This window comes from Leptopilina heterotoma, unplaced genomic scaffold (assembly GCF_015476425.1).
Source record: "Leptopilina heterotoma isolate Lh14 unplaced genomic scaffold, ASM1547642v1 Lhet_214, whole genome shotgun sequence".
Classification (NCBI taxonomy): Eukaryota; Metazoa; Arthropoda; class Insecta; order Hymenoptera; family Figitidae; genus Leptopilina; species Leptopilina heterotoma.
This window is the reverse complement of record NW_025110932.1, coordinates 581189-601381: the sequence shown is the minus strand read 5'-3', so window position 1 is coordinate 601381 and position 20193 is coordinate 581189. Positions and strand designations below refer to the sequence as shown.

At 31.6% G+C, this 20193-nt stretch overlaps 1 protein-coding gene across 2 annotated transcripts in view; it reads left to right on the top strand.

The window, feature by feature from the left end:
- LOC122501758 (zinc finger protein 423 homolog) overlaps positions 1-19826 on the top strand; it is a 60162-nt gene extending 40336 nt beyond the window's left edge. Inside the window, exons 1-6 of one of the 2 annotated variants that reach the window (XM_043611478.1) lie at positions 7946-8132; positions 11098-11336; positions 12668-12810; positions 15118-17872; positions 17992-18216; positions 18338-19826. In XM_043611478.1, coding sequence (XP_043467413.1) covers positions 8021-8132; positions 11098-11336; positions 12668-12810; positions 15118-17872; positions 17992-18216; positions 18338-18697 — 3834 coding nt within the window. In that variant the 5' untranslated portion in view covers positions 7946-8020 and the 3' untranslated portion in view covers positions 18698-19826. Of the gene's footprint in view, positions 1-7945; positions 8133-11097; positions 11337-12667; positions 12811-15117; positions 17873-17991; positions 18217-18337 lie in introns of those variants that run through there. The other variant, XM_043611477.1, reaches the window with a different exon arrangement.
- Positions 19827-20193: the final 367 nt, after the last annotated feature.

The following is a 20193-nucleotide window of genomic DNA, read 5'->3' as shown; positions in this document are numbered from 1 at the left end:
TTTGATTCAACATTTTTAAAGTAATTTAATATTCATGTAATTTTTTAATGTCGATTCGTTAAAATTAAAAATCGAGAATAGATCAAAAAGTCTAAATACCTCAATAATTATTTAGAGACGTGAGGTCATCAGAAAATGACTCGTTTTATTTCCTGGACACAATATATCCCTGTAAAAGTACCATTAACTTATAACGTATATATATTGCGTTCTTTCAAGTTCATCCTAACTGCACCCAAGCTAATGTTCTTTTAATTACTGTATTTAGTAGCCTCAATCAATTATGACTCAAATTATTATTTTTTTCCTTATTTAATGTAATTTAACTTTATTTTCAATTAGGTAAGTATATATTTCTAGAAGCATCACCTGTTTCTATTTGAGATCAATCCACTCATCTATGTAGGTTTTGCTTCAATTCTTGAAATAATAAGATCGACAGGTGCAACTTAAAGATGAAAATGTTTTTAAACGTTAAACTACATTACAAAAGAAAAATTGACTTATTTTTGTTTCTTTTAATAGTGTATTTTTATAAAATATATAATTGAAAGATAAACTTATTTAAAAATGAAACGTGTAATACGTTTTAATGATTTATTCATTTTCATATTTATTTTCAAAAAATGAATTTTCCTCTCCAGCAGGAAAGCACAGAAAAAAGTGAGTGTTATTTTAACACTGAATTCGGTGTTAAAAGTGTCTGCATCAAACTTTAGCTCGGAAGTGTTATTTTAACACTGAAAATAAGGTAAATTTTCTATTATAGAAAATTTATCCTCACTAAAATTACCCTACCAAAATTTACCCGCATCAAAAACAACACTCGCTTTTCTCTGTGAGGAATCAAAAAGATTTAAAATTGAAAAAAGGTATACTGAATGATTATAAAGACAGGTGCGGTTAAAAATCCGATCTTTGAAACCAAGCGTGACGGATGGGCACGTGCCGAAGTGTCCCACCCCTTAAAATTTCTTTAAATCAAGACCAAATGTTACAAAGTGAATTTCTCAATCGTTGAATAATAGACGAAATTGTTTTTTTATAGAAGTAATTAACTTTCAATGTTCGAAAAAAATGGATAAAAAAAGTAAGTCCTGAGATTCTTATTTTAAAGAAACGTACATTTTTATTATATACAATATATTATTAAATAAAGAACAGTTTAAAATAATAGAAAAAGTAATTAAGCATACATTTTTAATACACAAATTACATAAGCTGAAAGCTTTATTTAACGTAACTATAAATTGTATATATATTTGATTTTCTTCTAGAACAAAATTTTAAGTAGGAGCTTTTTTATCCAACAGAAGCAATTTTAGAAATATTATTTTTTTGAAATGATTTAGTTGCGGTTGCAAAAAAAAAATAAGAAATGGGATGATCAATTTCTCGTGCCTTTAAATGCACATGATTTTCGGTAGGTAATCAGGCCAGAATCAAAAGTAATTTTGGAGGTGTTAAGCGGAGCATTTCGAAATGTCTGGGCAACAAACTAACAACTATATGGATTATAGTATATAATTGGAGCCGAAACAAATGGGATTGATTTTAACGGGGGAGTTTATCGATACTTGGGATGATCAGTGAGTCGGCCACTTTGATATTGGGCCCTCTCAAACGAATTAAGGTTCACCTGTCTGACCTCCGCGGTTGTTCCAAACACGGCTACCGCAATTCTGAAGTCTTCTTTGGTTTATCAACAAAAAACCTAAACAGCAGTAAAAGGGCCGATATATTTTTCCACACCGCGCCAAAAGGAGGGTGCCGCGCTTTACCGAGAAACACGCAAAAAATAAATTAACCTGTCCATCGACAAAGTACCGTAATCTCAAATCATACGCATCACGGGATATAGGCAAAAAGAAACCAACTTGTTTAATTTTAAATCACTTGTAAATTTGCCAGATGGAATATATTCTGAAAAAACTTGCTGAAAAAATTATATATAGTTTGTCAAAACTCAAGCTTCTTGGAGTTTATTTTCAAAATCTATATTTATTTAATTGCTAAAGACTATAATACACAACGAAAGTTATGCCTGATTCGTGATAAACATCCGACCAGACATTTTTATCAGGCAATTTCATCTTTTCTCCAAAGAAATGACAGCGGTTAAAATTTCATTAGGTGCGCAAAAGTTTAAAAGTCGATTGCAGACATAATGTTGTCACTTGAAAACATCTAAAATAAGAAAGATACTTTAAATCACGAAAGAATGTAATTCTAATTCTATACCGTTCATCGCTAAAAATCATGATAATTACCAAATCTCTTAATATTTTTAGAATGAAAGTAAAAAAAAAATTTTCTCACCAAGAAATTTCTTGACCACACACGAAAATTGATCTCTTAATTTTCATTTTTTTCTCTTAATTATAAAGAATATAGACAAAAACTTGCAGCACAAAGAAGAAAAAAATCATTCAATATAAAAGTTTTGGGTGAGAATAGTATATAGTCATTTAATCGTTATCCCTGGAGCAAACAATAAGAAAATAATAATTTTCATTATCGAAAGACTTTTCACGCACTAATCGAAATCGGGTGTAACAGGAAATTGAAAACCGATGAAATAGAGAAGCCGTCACCTTGATCCGAAGCAGGTGTCTTTGTGGAACCACACTAAAGATCCATTGAAACTTCTTTTGTCCCAAGGCAGCTACTGCAAGATCAAAATCTTTGCGTTTATACCGACTCGAAAGAAAGCCAATTCTTTCAAACAATATATTACTCAATACCCTCCTTTTAGTGCGTGAATTATATTATCCACGCTACCAATTTTCCCTTCAAAATTGCCAGTCATTCGTATATACTACAAAAAAATCAAAGATGATTTTGAATCACATATCTATTTCAATTTAGCAGAGACAGATTTTCAATCTTTAAAATTAATTTACTTAATTATTAATTAGGGGTTAACTTCAATCCATGGTACGTAGTGAGTTTTCGCGAAAAATTTATTATTTATAAAATAGTTTTTTTCCTTTCAAGGTGAATCGAAATATCGCTAATTAAAGGAAAAACGAAATCATTTAAAAACATTTTTAATTAGATATACTGATCAAGTTGTTCGATAAATTTATTAGATTGAGACGCTCCCATAAAGACCCACAGCAATTTGTTCTCAAGAAGGCGCGGAACAAATTTCGGTTTTCTATTGTTCATGATTCCTCGATCGTCCTGGTAGCTGAAGAGTTTCTTGTAGCGTATCATGCCTCGTTGCTTTACCAGCAATTGATTCGCCAAGTGAGCTATATACTCCGTGAAGAAAAAATTGTAAATTCACAAAAAGAGTTTATTGATACAAAGAGACGTCTTTCTTAGCTCACTTTTTATATACAACAACTTTCATTTCTAAGTCAATTTTTGCCTCGACTACATAAAGAATTTTTTATAAATTAACATTATAATTTCAGTTTTGGTGTTTGTTTCTCTCTAAACTTTTTAATTTTTGAAATACAAAATGATAAACTTGGGAAGAAAGTGCGGTGCAATAAATTGCAAGGGCGGGAAATTTAAATCTCAATTGGAAATTCTGTGTTTCTGGAACTTCCGTCTAAGAAAGCATAAATTTTGCTAAGAACGGAACTAACTTGAGAACAACGGGAAATGTCCAGACCGGAAGTCCGGCAAACCACTTAGAGTGGAGCACCCTTTTGGTTTACTAGAATGTTATTTATATTAGGTATATATCCTGCACGCCACTTTGACAAACCCAACAGTTTATTTCTATACTTTCTGAATAATAATCTTCAAATTAACTGTATTAATCTCCGCATTCTTTCATTCATTCTGCCCGCAGAATATATAATATAAATATTATATATATAATTATTATTATATATATATAATATTGTTTAATAAATTGAAAATATGCGCAGGTATTCATATGATTAACAAATAAACAATATACCCATTTTGTCTTCGACTCGGAGTTATCAATATCTTCATGTTTTATAATAATTAAAGAGAATCGAGTTTTAAAATCATTATTTTATATTATAAGAATATTGTTACCGAAACTTCTTAAAAATTATTTTCATATTCCATTACTATTTAAAATTTAAACTAAAATTCATTTTCAAATAAATTTTTATTAGAAAATTCTACGAGAATTCAATTATTTAAATATACAAAAGTAAATTGTTTATTGAATAATTGAATGTTTCTTAAAATTTAATTCTTATAAAGAATTTTATTAACAAATTTTTAAATAATTGAATTCTTTTGACGAATTTTAAGAAAATTTTTCAGAATAGTTTCTTTTTTCGAGAAATTTGATTAAAATTGTATTAAAAATAATTGAAATTCTGCGATGAGTTTTATTATTTGTGAAAATAATTGAATTATTGAGAAGAAACTTATAAAAAATTTGTAAATATTTGAATTCCTGTGGAATTTTTTATTATTTATGAAAGTAATAATTTTATTATTGCGAAGAAATTTATAACAAAATTTGTAAATAAATTAAATTCTATTGGATAATTTTATTAAAATAGTATAGATATTGAGAATCATTGAAATGAGGAAAATTTTTGAAAATAATTGAAATTTTGACAAGATTTTTATTAAAACTTTTAAAAATAATTGAAGTTTGAAGAAGAATATTTTTATTTATAAAGATAATAATTGAAATTTTAGTGAGATTTTTTTGTAAATTTTGAACATAATTGAATTTTGTGATAAGAATTTTATTACTTTTGAAAATAATTGAATTTCTGCAATCGCATTTGTAACTTTTTCAAAATTCAAGTTTTTTTTAATGTTTTTAACTAAAATTTTTCTATAAATCCATTATTTTTAATAATTAATTAAATATATATTGACAAATTTAACTAATTTTAGAAGATTTTGAATTATTAACATTTTTCAAAAATGTATAAGTTATCATTAAAATTTCTAATTAAATTCATTCAACATTGGAATTTTATAAAATTTCAAATTGAAACCGTTCCAACTTAATTTATTTACGAAAATTGTAAACGCAACTCTTTTAAAAATGAATTAATTTTGAAATATTTAAGTAAAATAATCTATTCAATAATTTATATTTATTTTATGATAGGTTGTTCAAGATTTTAGTTATTTAAAAAGAAATTTTTGTCAGAAATTGAATAAATTGAAGGTTTTATATTCGAATTCGTGGTAATTTTAAAGTTTATGAGTCAAACAAAAAAGACACAAAAATTCAGAATTTTCTGATGAATTCTACAAATTTAATTTTTTTCAGTATATTTTTAATAAAAATTCCTGACTTTTCCCTGAATTCTCTATGTCAGAATATATGATTATTATAATTATAATATTATTAAAACTATATATTCCAATTCATATTTTATTTTTAAAAAAAACTTTAAATTAAAAATTTTTACGTTCTATATTTAAAATTGCTAATTTTATTTTAAAAAGTGATAGAAAACAAAGGAAAGCTATGCGAGTATAATGTTTTTTTAAGAATGTGTTTTGTTTTAAAATTCTTCTATTGATTGAAAAATCTGTGTACAGAAAAGATTGCAATTCAAAAACTAAAAATCAAAATTTTTTGAATTAATATATTGAATAAGATTTATCATTCTCAAAATTCAAGCGTCGCAAAATTTGTTAAATAACTTTCTTAATGAGACATAAATTTATTATCAATGGGTGGGCCCTGAACTTTGTATGATACACATATAGTAGACTGGTTGAAGAAATTTAAAAAATATACACATGGGGATATAGGCTGCAGGGGGTGCAAGTCGCATTAAAAGGCGTCAAGGTTCCCCTTAAGGTGGTACTGATCTCCAACCGTGTGTGAGAATCCATTCCACTCGATTTCACATAGGTGGTGTGTCACATTTTGTTTATTGTATTCCACTCTCGTCAAACATTTTTGTCATAATTGATTAAATGAGTCAGAAATAATATCAAACATAGAAGATTATATTTGTCGTGAATAAATATAGCAATTTTCATTATTCACAATCAAATAAAAATTTTATTACCATTGTTGGACGAATATACGTTATTGGAAATTTTTACTATTGGAATAGTAAAAATATCTGAATAAAATACAAATAAAAAATAATTCATACAAACGGACCCATTTATATAAAGCAAATTCGAAAATAATATAATTGCGGTCCCAAATGACTGAAAAACATTTCCAAACATATTTAATTGCTTTTTAGGATTTTATCATTCTCAAATCTTTAGACGCAACTTTCCAATAGTTTTAACGACCATTTAACCACTGTCATAGTTTTCGAAATTAGATGTAATAACTGATAGTCATTTCAAATTCTTATATTAGAAGTTAAGTCAGTAATGAATATCATTGTTGATAAATTAAAACTAAATTTTTTCCACTTTAAATAATATATAGTAATATTCTTAAGGAATTAGTATAGGGTTCGTTAAGGCACCTCATTGACTCTTCAAATGAGGTAATTTTCACGTGAGGACCTCGTACTCAGAAAGCATATAACTTAATATTCACTCCAAAATTTATTAGACCAAAATGTCAGTTGCTTATTGTAAATTATTTATATATAATAACAATTTTTTGACGAACTTGTAAAATTTTATTAATTATGTCAACATTTATTTGGAAAAATTTGTTTTATTTAAGTATTATTTCGCATCAGTTTTAAATGAATGTAATTTTTAATTAACTATTCTGTTGAATAAAACTATTCAACTATTTTTAGTTAACAAAGTTACTATTGAAAGAAATGCTAAATTTTGTATGGAAAATAAAAAATAGATAAATATAAAACAGAAATTCTGTTCAATTCAGCTAAGAAAATTGAATGAATTTAGTAGTTAATTTCATGAATGTTTAGAATTTTACTTTTTACAATATTTTATTTTTGAAAATTCTGTTAGGAAAAATTTTTGTTCGATAATCTATTAAAAATCGAGTAAATAAAATTTCTGACAAATGTTAAATGCAAAAAAAAAAAATTTTTAAATTCGTCTATCAATTTTATTGAAATTCTAGAGCCATTTAAGTATATTAAGACGTCATTTAGAAACTTCCGGGTTTTTGGTCGATGACCTTGAGGGGGACTATGGAGTGTTCCGGAACGGAACCAGTGGCGAAGAATGGAAGCAGAGTTGAGCAGAGTCAAGTGACTCAAGGATCAGGACATAACAACAAGAGAACTAGAAATTGTAGAGGGTACATTAAATAGGTAGGATAAATGGTTAATAGGTGCAGAGTGTAGAAAGTGGGTGTATTCGAGACCGCCTACCATCCAATAAGGTACCTTGTTTCTCAAGGGACTCCCTGTCCTTTCCTCCAAGGGTCCCTTCTCCAGCACGAGACTCACTCTGGAGGACTCACATCTGCGATAATAGTACTGTGGGCCCCTTAGTTCATGCTATAGACTAGCACGCTTTAGAGCATCTCCAACAAGTTTCTCAGTTCATCCCACGTTTCATTCCGAAACACATCAACAGAACGAGTTTATTACGGATTTTTCCGAAAGTCCGTTTTCTCTTCTTGTTATTAAAAAATTATTTTCTAATTGCATTCTCTCAATTTCATTGTCAAATCTACTTTTCAAATTTAAACTCCGTGATAACAGTATTCAAAAGAAAAATATTTAAACAAAAATTCTTTTCTTGTTTTGGATATTTAATAAATAAAAGTGCCTACTCAGGAAAATAGTGAACAAATGTGTTAGGGACGAAGAAGATAAAGCAATGAATGATATACAATTTTTCAAAATTATTCTCTTTATAAAATAATTTTTTCAATTTTTAAATTCAAAAAAATTAATAAAGTAAATATAAAAGAAGATATCAAACATTGAATGAAGCATTTTTTAACAATAACATTGTTTGGATTTACAAAACTTTCCTCTTATTTACAATTTACTAATCGAATTTTTATTGACTTACTTATTTTTAACATCTACAAAAAATGTTGACAATAATTTTCTGTCAATTATTATTAGATCGTAAATGATATGGGTCACTAGTGATTATTAAACATTGAGTCAAGTGATAAAAAAAATTAGTGTTCAAAATGCTATTCAAAGGAAATAGTTCTCGATTGGAACTACTAATTGGCAAAATCCAAGCACATAAAGATCCACAATCACCATCTAGAGAGGAAAAGTGCAACATTAAAGGAAAAGGTTTGTTTTAAAAAATTGCATTCCAAAAAATATATTAAATTGATGACAATTGAAGTTTATTTTTCAATTAGTTGCCAAACAATATAATATATTTATTGTAATATAATCAATAATTATATTCGAATAATATTACTGTTATTAATATTTCAAAAGTTTTAGTGTACGGGTAATGATCCAAATTCATCACCATCACCATAAACTTAATTTATTACTCTCAGTAGAAAATAAAAATTATACTCAATGGCAATAATAGTAATTTCAATTATTATTTCTATTGACTTTTGAAGGTCACAATTGATAAAAAAATTTGTGTCGTTATAAGAAATAATATACCTATATTCATTATCAAGAGCAAATGTTGAGAGAAAGTTTTTTAATTCACAATTAAATTGTAAACTTCGATGTGAAGAATGGACTTTTTTGGGATCTTCATCATCTTAAGTTGTAAGAATTAGTTTTAGTTGTTTGCATAAACAGAAAATTGTGAGATATTATTTTTATTCCAAAATGGATGAAAATAATCTGCATCGCTTTACATCAAGGATTAAAATAAAATCATCAAAGGATTCCTTTTTCAAAATGTTTTCAAAATATTTTGGTTTTGATTTAGACGCAAATTTTCTTCATGGGAAAAATTAATCGACTAATTTAATCTTTTTTGGTATTATAGTTCAAGCAACTAAGAGGTATTAAAAAGCATCGCAACTTGAACTAACACCAAAAAAGATTAAATGAATCGATTAATTTTTTCCATGAAGAAAATGTGCGCGTTTAAATCAAAACCAAATTATTTTCAAAACATATTTTGAAAAAAGAATCCTTGGATGATAATAGAAATAAGCGGTTATATTATTATGAATTTAGAGACAATTAAGAAAGTTGTTGAATAGACCCTATTAATAAGCATTTCAAAAGTAGTCTATAAATAGCAAGGATAATGTGACAACACTCTTGTGCATCGGCAGGTCGCGAGGAAAGAGTTGCATGTGTTAAGTGCGCCTATTCTCGCCACGATGACACATCTCCCCTGATTGGATAGAATCGGTTGCTAAATAAATCCGAACCACAATGAGAACTGATCTTTTGCACTCTTCATGTCTCATCAATCTCTTTTGTCTCTTTCTCTTCAATCGTTCCCTCTTTTTACAATTACAATATACACCATTGCACATATATATACATTTCCATCGTCCAAACTTGAATACACCGTTTACACATTCTAAAAGTTTATAATTATAATCCTCAACCGAATAATTTTTATTTTAATTCATGAAAATCTTGATAATTTTTATCTGTAATTTGAAAATGTGGAAAGGGGTATTATAATCAAGCGCCCCAGCTGTATTTATATTCATTATAGGTCGCGGAGACTCCTTCGAACTCGATCTATTCGAGAGATGATTCACAGTGCGACAACCACGCGTGAACATTGTTGGAGTTTCCAATCAGTTCATGTGCCAAAACTTGTTTCTTTACATATATATATATATATATATGACATACTCTGTTGCTTGCTACTGGATGAAAAACATTTTATCCACATACATCAGTTATAAATTTATAATTTCGAAATTTTATACACATTTTATTTGTCATCTCTTATTTATTGTCTTAATATTGAATAAAATTGCATAAGGTAAATGAATAATAGCATAAATTCTATATTATAAAAAATAAATAATCTTTGTATAGAAACAATAGAAACAGAACTGAAGTTTGACTTCCTCGTTAATGAAAATGTCTAACAAATTGAACTAAATGGTGAAAACGATCTGTGGCGCCTGTGTATAGTACAATTTACAGAAGGTTGTGTGGATAAATGATGAAATTTAACTTTTGTAGTGTGGGTGGAGGATGCGACCCATTGAAGATCCACGTCGTATAGATCATTACGTTGCGGGTTTGGGTGGCAGAAAACATACATGTGGTCGTGAAATGCATTTATATGAACAAGATTCCATAAAATCTCTTAAATTGACTCGTGGGTGTCTTTTACTCATTGCTTTAATAAATGAGGAAACGGCCAACTAGCCGAATCATTTCCACTTCCACTGCGCGCGCGAGTTGATGTGTTCTATTTCACTTGCACTCACGTGCTTCTTCTCATACATCCGGTATTTCCCAGAATGCATAACGTCTTCACTTGAGAGATGTTATTTGATTCAAAAATTCTTTGATAAAGGGAACATTTAATTCTAATGAGAACTTCCTGCTCCCGATTATACTATGACTATATATATTCTTGTCTCCTTAAACTGAAACGAATTATTTCTTTATTTATATTTTCTTCTATAAGAACTCTTAATACAAATTTCCATTTTAATTTCCATTAAACTAAAATTTCGTTTTGAACATCAATTAATTTTACATAACTAAATTATTATTTAAATTTTCATTTAATCACATTTGAAGCTTTAACATAAAAGTAAAGGAATTTTTAAAACTTTTGATTCATATTTTTAATAAAGGAAGAAACATCAAAGGATTCATTTTCGGAATTTTTTTTATAAAAATCGCAATTGTTACGCATAATATTAATGCTAGTTTATGAATTCTCCCATTTTTAAAGAGAATAACCACAGCATTTCATATTTAAAAAATCCTTGTTTTAATGGTACAAGTTTCACCGCATGTACTCATTACAGAAATAATAAAGATATAACTGACAAGGTGAGGCAGACTACAGTAAAACTAATTCCTTTTTGAGTTGAGTTCGTAAGGTCAATATAAAAGACAAACTGGATTTCTTGCGTCACTTGAAAACTCGTTCCAAAATATCTATGACCATCTAATCGTGTATGCACTGACTTTAAGACAAAGTATCATTCTGAATTTAATGCCTTAGAAATAACGCTATATAACTTTTGAGTTCACCATTGTAGCACCAAACCTTTTGTTGTGCAACTGCAAGTGCAGCAAATAAATGATTGTTGCTTTTATTAATCAATTATTTTTTAAATTTCAGAGGCCCTTGGAACTGGAAGTTCTTCTTGGCATAGCGAAGACGGAAGACCAACATCGCGCAAGGGAGAGGAAACACCATCTTCTTGCGCAACTCCAACTTCCGCGAGTTTTCCCTCTGAACCGGAAGTCGAAACTGAAATCAATCCAATTGTCGATGGTAACAATCCGGCCGCACCGTATCCCTGCCAATTTTGTGATCGAATGTTTCCCAGATTGAGTTATCTCAAGAAACACGAACAGGTAACGTACTCTTTTTCTCTCTTTATTTCAAAAATTCCCATTTTTACAAAAATTGTAAATTATATTCAAGTCGCGCAAAAAAGTGATCATATTCTCTTCGCGAAGCTAAACCTAACGCACCTGGATAAAACCGGACTCATTTTGTCCTGTTGCGACAACCTGTTATGGGATGCTAGGATATGCTACAGATTTTGACCCGATGATGACCCAAACTCGACGCGGAAGCGCAACTAATTCTTTTACCATGCAAAACAGTAAAAAAAATCTTTCGGGGCCACGCGCTGCCCCAACAATTCTTAAGACCTTAAGAAATTCCAGTTTTCAAAACACAATTTTACCAAGAAGGTAATTTTACCGCGAGCAAAAATAAATATACTATTCAGCTCGCTTTTCAGTAATATCTAATGATGCGACACTCGCCAAAATTTATTCTAAACATTTGCAGAAAATATTCTTTCTAATATTAACAATTTGTAATCTCTCTTCATAAACCCTGTATTGAAAATGCAGAGATTTAGAGCTATAATAGTCACGAGGACTCTCTACAGTTTTGTAATGGTATGGTCGAGTATAATTTCCACCCATTGCAAAAATATCTTTATAACTGAATCCCATAATCCTTCCTCAAAGAAGCCGCTGGTCAAGTCTTTTCTTATACCGATCTACGTGCTTCACTGTAACTTTGTCGTCTTGACTTTAAACTCCACTTCTGTTTTACGTCCTAGCGGTGGTCGAGGACAAAGGCTCCGACCATATGGGTCCATATAATAATCAGACACTGCAATCTGGATGGGTGACAGTGGAAAATCACATACGCACGTCTTATTTTTCAAGTTACAAGCTTCGAAATTTCAAGTCTTATGATCTCATATTATAAATATTTATTTATTCTCATATAGTGTATATGAGAATTTTTCACAATTTTTAGAAATTTTTTTCATAAGTGAAACAAGAGCAGACAAAATAGGCCTTTGTTTACTTCAAAGCATAGTAGAGTCATTATATCATAATTTCGAATGTGTTACATTTTGAAGAAGATTTATCGTCGAGGAGTCATTAAATGTTACGCAGTAGTCGCATAATTATATTTAAATAGTCTACTGAATAATTTCATATCTATAATAAATCTTAAATGTCAACATACGAAACAATTTTCGATAAAGATTTATTTTTGTTTCAAATATTCTCATATTTATTAAAAAAAATTATTTTTCATAAAAACAAAATAAATTTAACAAAAGGAAGAGTTGACTTAAAAATGAATGGAAAACTAGAAAAATAGAGATTACTGTTATGAACCAGTTTATAAATTTTCGATTTTGTTTTTCCAGAGTCATGGAGATCAGATGCCATATAGGTGCAGTTGGTGTGCGAGATTATTTAAACACAAGCGAAGCCGCGATCGTCACGTTAAGTTGCACACTGGCGACAGGAGATATCGATGCTCGCACTGTGAGGCAGCATTTTCCAGAAGGTAAAAATAAAAAAATGTTTATGATTTTCAACAATTTTTCATTAGGTCCAACGATTCAAATTCTAAAAGTATGTTATCGAATAGAGTCCATGAAATAGAAGAGGAGCAGCAGACTTGTAACGCCTAAGAAACGGTCTATGCATACTTTCTCAAGGAAAAGTTACACTCATATTGTATAGTAATAATAAAGTGCACCCGACACCTTCAATACCTTATGTCCGGCGAGAAAAGAAAAAAAACGAGTTTACTCGTTCGGGAGATGCTCGCGTGAATATGTGTAGAATCTAGAATTGAGACACACAGAATGAAAGAGAGATGGAAAAAACCATTGAATCTTATATGAGTAAGCTTGACTAATGCCCAGAGTCCCACAGCTTGTGATCATTAGTCATTTGTCAACCCCATGGGCCTTAGAATCATTCAGTTCCAAGTCGACGCACGAGCCTTGAAAGTCGCAACTGATTCTGAAACACGACCTGTAATGTATTAATCACTCTGATCATATAAAGAAAATCTTTTATTTTTATTTCTTTGCTTTCAATCTTGCTCGAATTTTCAAAGATTTAAACGTCTCCTTCTCAATCAATAGGACTATTTTCAAAAACCTGTTTTAAATCGCATAATTTCAGTTGATTAGATGATCACGCATTAGTAATGTGAAAGTTGATTTTTTTTCTTAACTGTACTATTCGAAACCTTATATTATTGAAGTACGTCAATTTATCGGAGATATGTGGTGCAATCCGCATTGGAATAACAACCGATTATCGGACGAGGTCTCATCTTGATCACGAGAAAGAGATGCTCCACCTGTCAGCCACTATTACAAATCGCATATCTCGTTGGCATCTTTACGCCACGTCTATTCGTCGCTGGAAGTCGGCTTGGGTGACCCAACAAAAGAGAAGAAAACTTCTTCTGCTTCTCTGCTTTCAACTTTTTTCTCTTTTGGTACCCCTTTTTCTGATTGGTTCAGGTCACTCACCTATATACAAAAGACGTGTGGCACGTCAAGAATGTTATAGAAGATCGATGAACGAATAACGTACCTACTTCTTAAATCTTAACTGTTGTTCGCTGTCTTTAAATTATTACAATATCAAAACTAAACACAAACTGTAAAATGAATTTTTCGAATAATTCAAAGTAATCAAGGCTACCATTTTATTTTTTCTCTCCATTTTCTTTCCTTGAGAATAGTTTCCCCTAAGTACACTAATGGAGCAAATAACTCAGAGCCTAAAATTTCTTCAGCTCACGCACATCCGTTAATCTTTCACTTCGAACTGCCTTGTCTTTTATCAATAAAGTTCTAGCAACTTATTTTAAAAAACTAAATAAAGAGATCTCGGTCAAAATTGAAATAATTGCAACAACGATTTGTTGGTGTTTGAAGAAGGAAGAAAAGAAAATCGGAAGTTAAAACCCCACAGCAGTGATATGTTGAGAAGAGAACGAATTCGTTTCCCACGACAAACCACCCTTCCATCTTGGCCTTTTGTTTCCAACTTCCTACGCGCAATGAAACTCTCTCACTCCCTCTCTCTTCTTTCATTACTGGTCTTCTTGGGTCCATTTTTCTTCCAGTACTTTTTTCCAATGGCGTCGTTTTCTTAAAGAGAAAAAGATCTGGATGACTTGCCAGTGGAGATCAAACCAGAGGTCAAAGACGTGACGTAAAATCACCTGAGAAAGAAGCCTAACAACGTTTTCGTTTTTAACCCCTAAAAAAGAAAATCTTTAGAATCAAAGAACAAAATCAAGGTCTCAAAAACATTCTTTTGCTATAATTTTAAACATTTTTCTTGCAAATATCTTATTGATAATACCTATATAATAAATAAATTAAATTATTAAATTACAAATATTAAAGTATTATAAAAATACGCATAAATATTTGGTTTACCAATTACAATTAAAAATAAAAATACAATAGTGGTTGAATTTCAAATGTAAACTAAAATTAACCAGATCCAATAAAATATTAGATATAATATTATATCTCCTTTTCTATCATGGTCCGCAGTAATGCATTGAAATTAAATTATTCAGATGAAAAGTGCAAGGCAAAAACATCTGTCCATCTTCATTTGATATCTGACTAACTTTATTTTTGCACTGGACTGTTCAAATATTTACTGATCACTCAGACATTTATAGTATTATTATTCTATTGCATCTTTAAATGTTATTGTTGAGAGAAGAAGAAGATCAAAGACTTATTATTTCAATATCGCTAGATCGTTAGATTTTAAGATCGCTAATGACGTGACTATATTATATTCTAATTTCTAACATTTGTTTCAGTGATCATTTGAAAATCCACATGAAAACCCACGACACTCAGAAACCGTTTCAATGTACCTCATGCTCACGGGGATATAACACGGCAGCCGCTCTGACATCGCACATGCAGTCGCACAAAAGACACCAAAACACCCAAGGCACCAAACTGGAAGTGGATTTCGGCCGCAGGAGCGTCTCCTCGCACAGTACAGCGTCACCCCCAATTCCAAATTCGCCGTCCCCAAATTTAAATTTAACTGTCAACAATCACAAATCGATGAAATCACAGGCAAGTGCCTCGAACACGCCAATCTTGTCGCCTTTGAAGCTGACCTGCATGTACTGTACACGTGATTCCTTCTCCAGCATGCAACAGCTTCAACTTCACGTTCACACCATGCACCAAGCAATTCTAAGTGGGGAAAATCTCATGCCATCCCCGGGCCCAACAGCCGATTTATCAAGTCACCAGAAAACTGATCGATTAGACAGAAGTAGAGAAGTTATTTTTTATGCGAAAAAGTTTCCAGAAGAGAGGCCATTAGTACAGGACAAAGAATTATATGAGGCGGGACTTTCTTGTGGTCAGTGTACTATGAAGTTCTCGTCTCCAAATTCGTTACGCGAGCACTTAATTTCCATTCATCGAGTCGATGGATTTGGATCGTTAATGGTTTGTCCACTGTGTGGAATTCCCTGCGCGTCTGCAGCTGCTTACGCCGAGCACTATGTGCTCCAACACTGCGAGGACAGAAGATTGTCCGGAGAATATGGCGATCCGAAACTCAACGGATCCTATGATATCAAGCAGTTGAGGAATCAAGACCGAGCGAAAATTGGAAAGGACCTATTAACCTTCGAGCCGGCGGACTTGACCAATAAACACCTGAAACCCCCTGAAAATTACTCGGCCGGAACATTGTTATGTGGACAATGTGGAGCAGCTCTCAAGGATTTTGAATCGTTCAGAGAACATTTAGCCAGACATCTTAAAGCAGATCAGAAAAATGAAACACCCAGGAATCAGTGTTCAAAATGCGAGGCAAGTTTTCCGAATAGGGAAGAGATGTTGACCCACTTGACAAAGCACTTCTTGGGACAAGTCACCAAGGAGTACGCTTGCAATGCTTGTAAAAAGTTGTATCCCCATCCTGATCTTCTTCAGCGGCACTTGCTCGACTCACACGCGCATCATCTCTACCGTTGTTCTCTGTGCAGAGACACTTTTGACTCCCGGGTAGCAATCCAAGTGCATTTTGCCGTAAAGCACAGTCAAGAGTGTCGCATCTACCGATGTACTGTTTGTTCAGGATCCAACAATGAAAACTCCCCCGGAAATGCTCCAGTGGAGAACATGAACTTCTTCAGAAGTGAGGCCGAGATGGCGAATCACGTCAGAACAGTTCACGCACCACCGTCCCATGTGAACGAGAGTCCACTACCCAGGAGTCCCGCTTCGACTCCAGGTATGACAAATCGATGTGTTTTCTGTGGAATCTGTTGTACCTCCGACTTGGACCTTCAGCTTCATATAGCGAGTCATTCGACAAGTTTGTACCGCTGTCCTATTTGTCGTGAAGGTTTCGCAGTGGAATTTCTACTAGACAGACATATTGCTCAAGTTCATCATTCCAATGATCATTCGAGAAGCCACGCGAGAGAAAATGGGAGGATTCACCGACCTTCTAGATCTCAGGAGGATGTTAATTCTGAGTCCAGAGAGCAGCGGACGAAACGTGGACGTTCTCCAGCGTCGAGCAACAATAACTCCCTAAATCAACGGGATAACAACAAGAGACCGAATTATGGAAACGTTCAACAATGCGAACTCTGCGAACGAGGGGAATTCGCCAACGAGGCAGAACTTCAAGCTCACAAGAAGTTGGCCCACGCTCCTGCGAAAGTTCAGGGAAAATCAATGTCAGCTCTGAGTATGACTTGTGCGTATTGCGGAGAAGTTTGTCGCTCGCGAAGCGAATTGGAATCACACACGAGAATTCAGCATGCTACGAGCGAACACGGTGGTCGACACAAGTGCAACATTTGCGACGAAGTCTGTCCATCCGGAGCAACATTGGCTGAACATAAGCTTCAAAAACACTGCAAAATCCAGTTGAGCGATGTCTGCATCGTCTGTCGGGGTACTTTACACTCCGAATCTCAGTTTCTCGAGCATGTTCAGAGACACAGTCTGGAAAGTGTTGATCCCCAACAGAGATTGGACAGTTCCCTTCCTCACTTGCCAGCTCCATGTGTCGTTTGCAGGCAGACTCTAATTAGCGATCTCGAGGTCAGACTCCACGCGAGGCATCATCTAAGATCAAGCGGAGGATCCCAAAATTCCGAAAGTCCAAGTCCCAAACACAATAAGTCTCAAAGTCACAATTGCTGTCTTTGCCTCAGGGAATTTAATGGAGAAGAGTTTGTTAGTTTGCCATCTAATCATTCATCCAATTCGAGTCAAGCCCTTCTGTTTGTCTGCAAAGCTTGTTACATGAGGCACTCGCAAGGTCTTCCAATTCTGAACGCCGCTTATGAACACGCGAGGTCCAGTAAAAGCGAGATATGGCTGAAGGAGACGCATTGGGAAGGTACTTCCAGAGAGAAGTGGGATGGAAATTATAAAGTTGAGGAGAAGAATTCTGATGTTACCTCGAACGATGGGAGAAGATGTGAAGAATGCAATATTAAATTTGAAGATCCGGATGAAGCTGAGAAACACCGAATAGCTGAACATGAGAAGCCATTGGGAACGTATACTTGCATTCAATGTCAGGTATAAATTCATTCCTATTCATTTATTCAATTAGGGTGACAATCATTAATATAGTGGTACTATATTACTACTATATTAATTTTTTTATTATGTACTTTATAAATAAAAATCTGTTTCAGGTGTCCTTTCCAACAGAAGATAAAATTCAAGAACATGTAAAGAAGGAGCATCTGGAATCTTCTGGTAAAGAATCACTGGATGCTTTACGCTGTCATCTATGCTTATTTGATGCCAATAGTCCCCTGCAACTTCAGAGTCACCTGATAGAGCACACTTTTGCCGGATGTACCGCGTTAAGTTGCTATATTTGCCAGGCTTTGTTTACAGCTCCAATTGGACTGCAGGTACGTTCAAATCAAATTTCCAAATCCAAAGAACCTATATATAATCCCCAGAAAACGTTTATACAAAGCTCCTTTTTTTCGATAACGGTCATTAAAATAGTCAATAAACTTTTTTTTACAGAATCACATGATCCAGCAACATGGATTAGGAGCCAGACCATACGATTGTACCTATTGTGAACTAAAATTTTTCTTCCGAGCCGAACTTGATCAGCATATAGGAGTTTATCATTCCGCACGAGAACCATCACCACAAGATATTAAAAAAGTCGAGGACGGTACTCAGGGTACTAATTTTGAACAAGAACAAGAAATTCTTAAGAAAGTAACCATAAAAGAAGAAATTGGCCAAACTAATGAAGATGAAGAAATTAGTGTTGATGTTAATGAGGAATTTGAAAATCATGAAACAAACTCTGTTAATTTAGAAAATAAATCTGACAAAGTTCATTCTGAACCTATCAATGAATGCGAGGCGTAAAAACTGTTAAATTCAAATATTATTTCTATAGTTCCAAATTCTTATTACATTGTGTATATTAATTTACATTACTTCACTATATTTTGTAACTTATTTAGTTAAAAGAAAAGTTATAAAGTACTCTCATTTAATTTATAAATATTAATAATAGTTATATATTCTATTCTATAATTGTTAATTTTTCATTTGTCAAAGTTCAGACGACATGAATTGTATAAAATAATTGAATTGTAAATATTCTGTCTTCCTAAACAATATGTTACAAAACTTATATCAGTATATGAAAATTGTAATCGATCCATATACATGAAGAGGATTACAACATGAGTTTTCAAAAAAATATAAAATTGCGATTGAGCTCAAAACATTTAGAAATTTTCCTGATTATCATTATTAAAAGTTTTTTAACGCAACTTTAAGCAATTAAAATTTTTGTATTTATGTAAAATGTAAAATTTTTTTAAAAAAATTTTTATCTCTGATCAATGTGATCAATGTTTTTTTGTACATACAATTTTTTAAAGTAAAAAGTTACTTAGATTTAAGGCTTCGTTTCGTGAAAGTATATTTATAAGTTTAATATTGTTTATTAATAGACGGTTATGGTTTATATTTATATAATGTTTATTATTAAATTTATATATGCAATTTTATTATTAATTTTAATTAATTATTACTATTGCAATTATAATTTTTTTATTTTTCATATAATTACTATAATATTACATATTATAAATTCTACATAACTTTAGCATTGTTTGAATATTATCTACTGATATTTTTTTATCGGCGTTTTTAACAAGTGTTTAACATTTTGTACAAGAATTCAGCGATATATAGCGATTATATTATGAAAAAATGAATAATCTTTTCTATTTTTGTCTAAAACGAAGGATTTTTTTAAATAAGTTTCAGTTTGCAAAAGCAAAATTTGCTCATTCGAGTTAAAATTCTATTACTATTATTTTAGTATATCGCTCAACAATGTTGTTACTAAGCTATAGACGAAAACGTTAAATAAACTGTAACGCAGTATTTAAACAAAAATGATGCAATAACCTGTCCATTATAATTAGAATTACATCGTTAAGATATTTATAGATAAATAATAAATTATTGTTTTAAACCATTTCTTGTTTCACGTATCTGTCTTGATTTTTATTAATATTCCTATAATCACCTGTACTTCTTTCAGTAGTATAAGCAAAACTGCACTTCTTTCGAGCGCTCTCTGTCGTGAGTTTTTGATATGAATATATAGACGTTTTGGTCAGACAAATGATTATAATTGCGAGGCAATGCTGACCTAAAATTTAGCCAATATCTTTTTCTATTTAGGTTTTTTTTTATAGTTTTACATCTTCTGTACATCTATTCCCATACTTATGCCTAAGTGTATAGATATAGGATTATAAGGGTATGCTAAGTAAATTTTCGCTTATAACTTAATTTTTACTTAACTTTATCTTATTGACTTGCTTAATTTTCCTATAGTT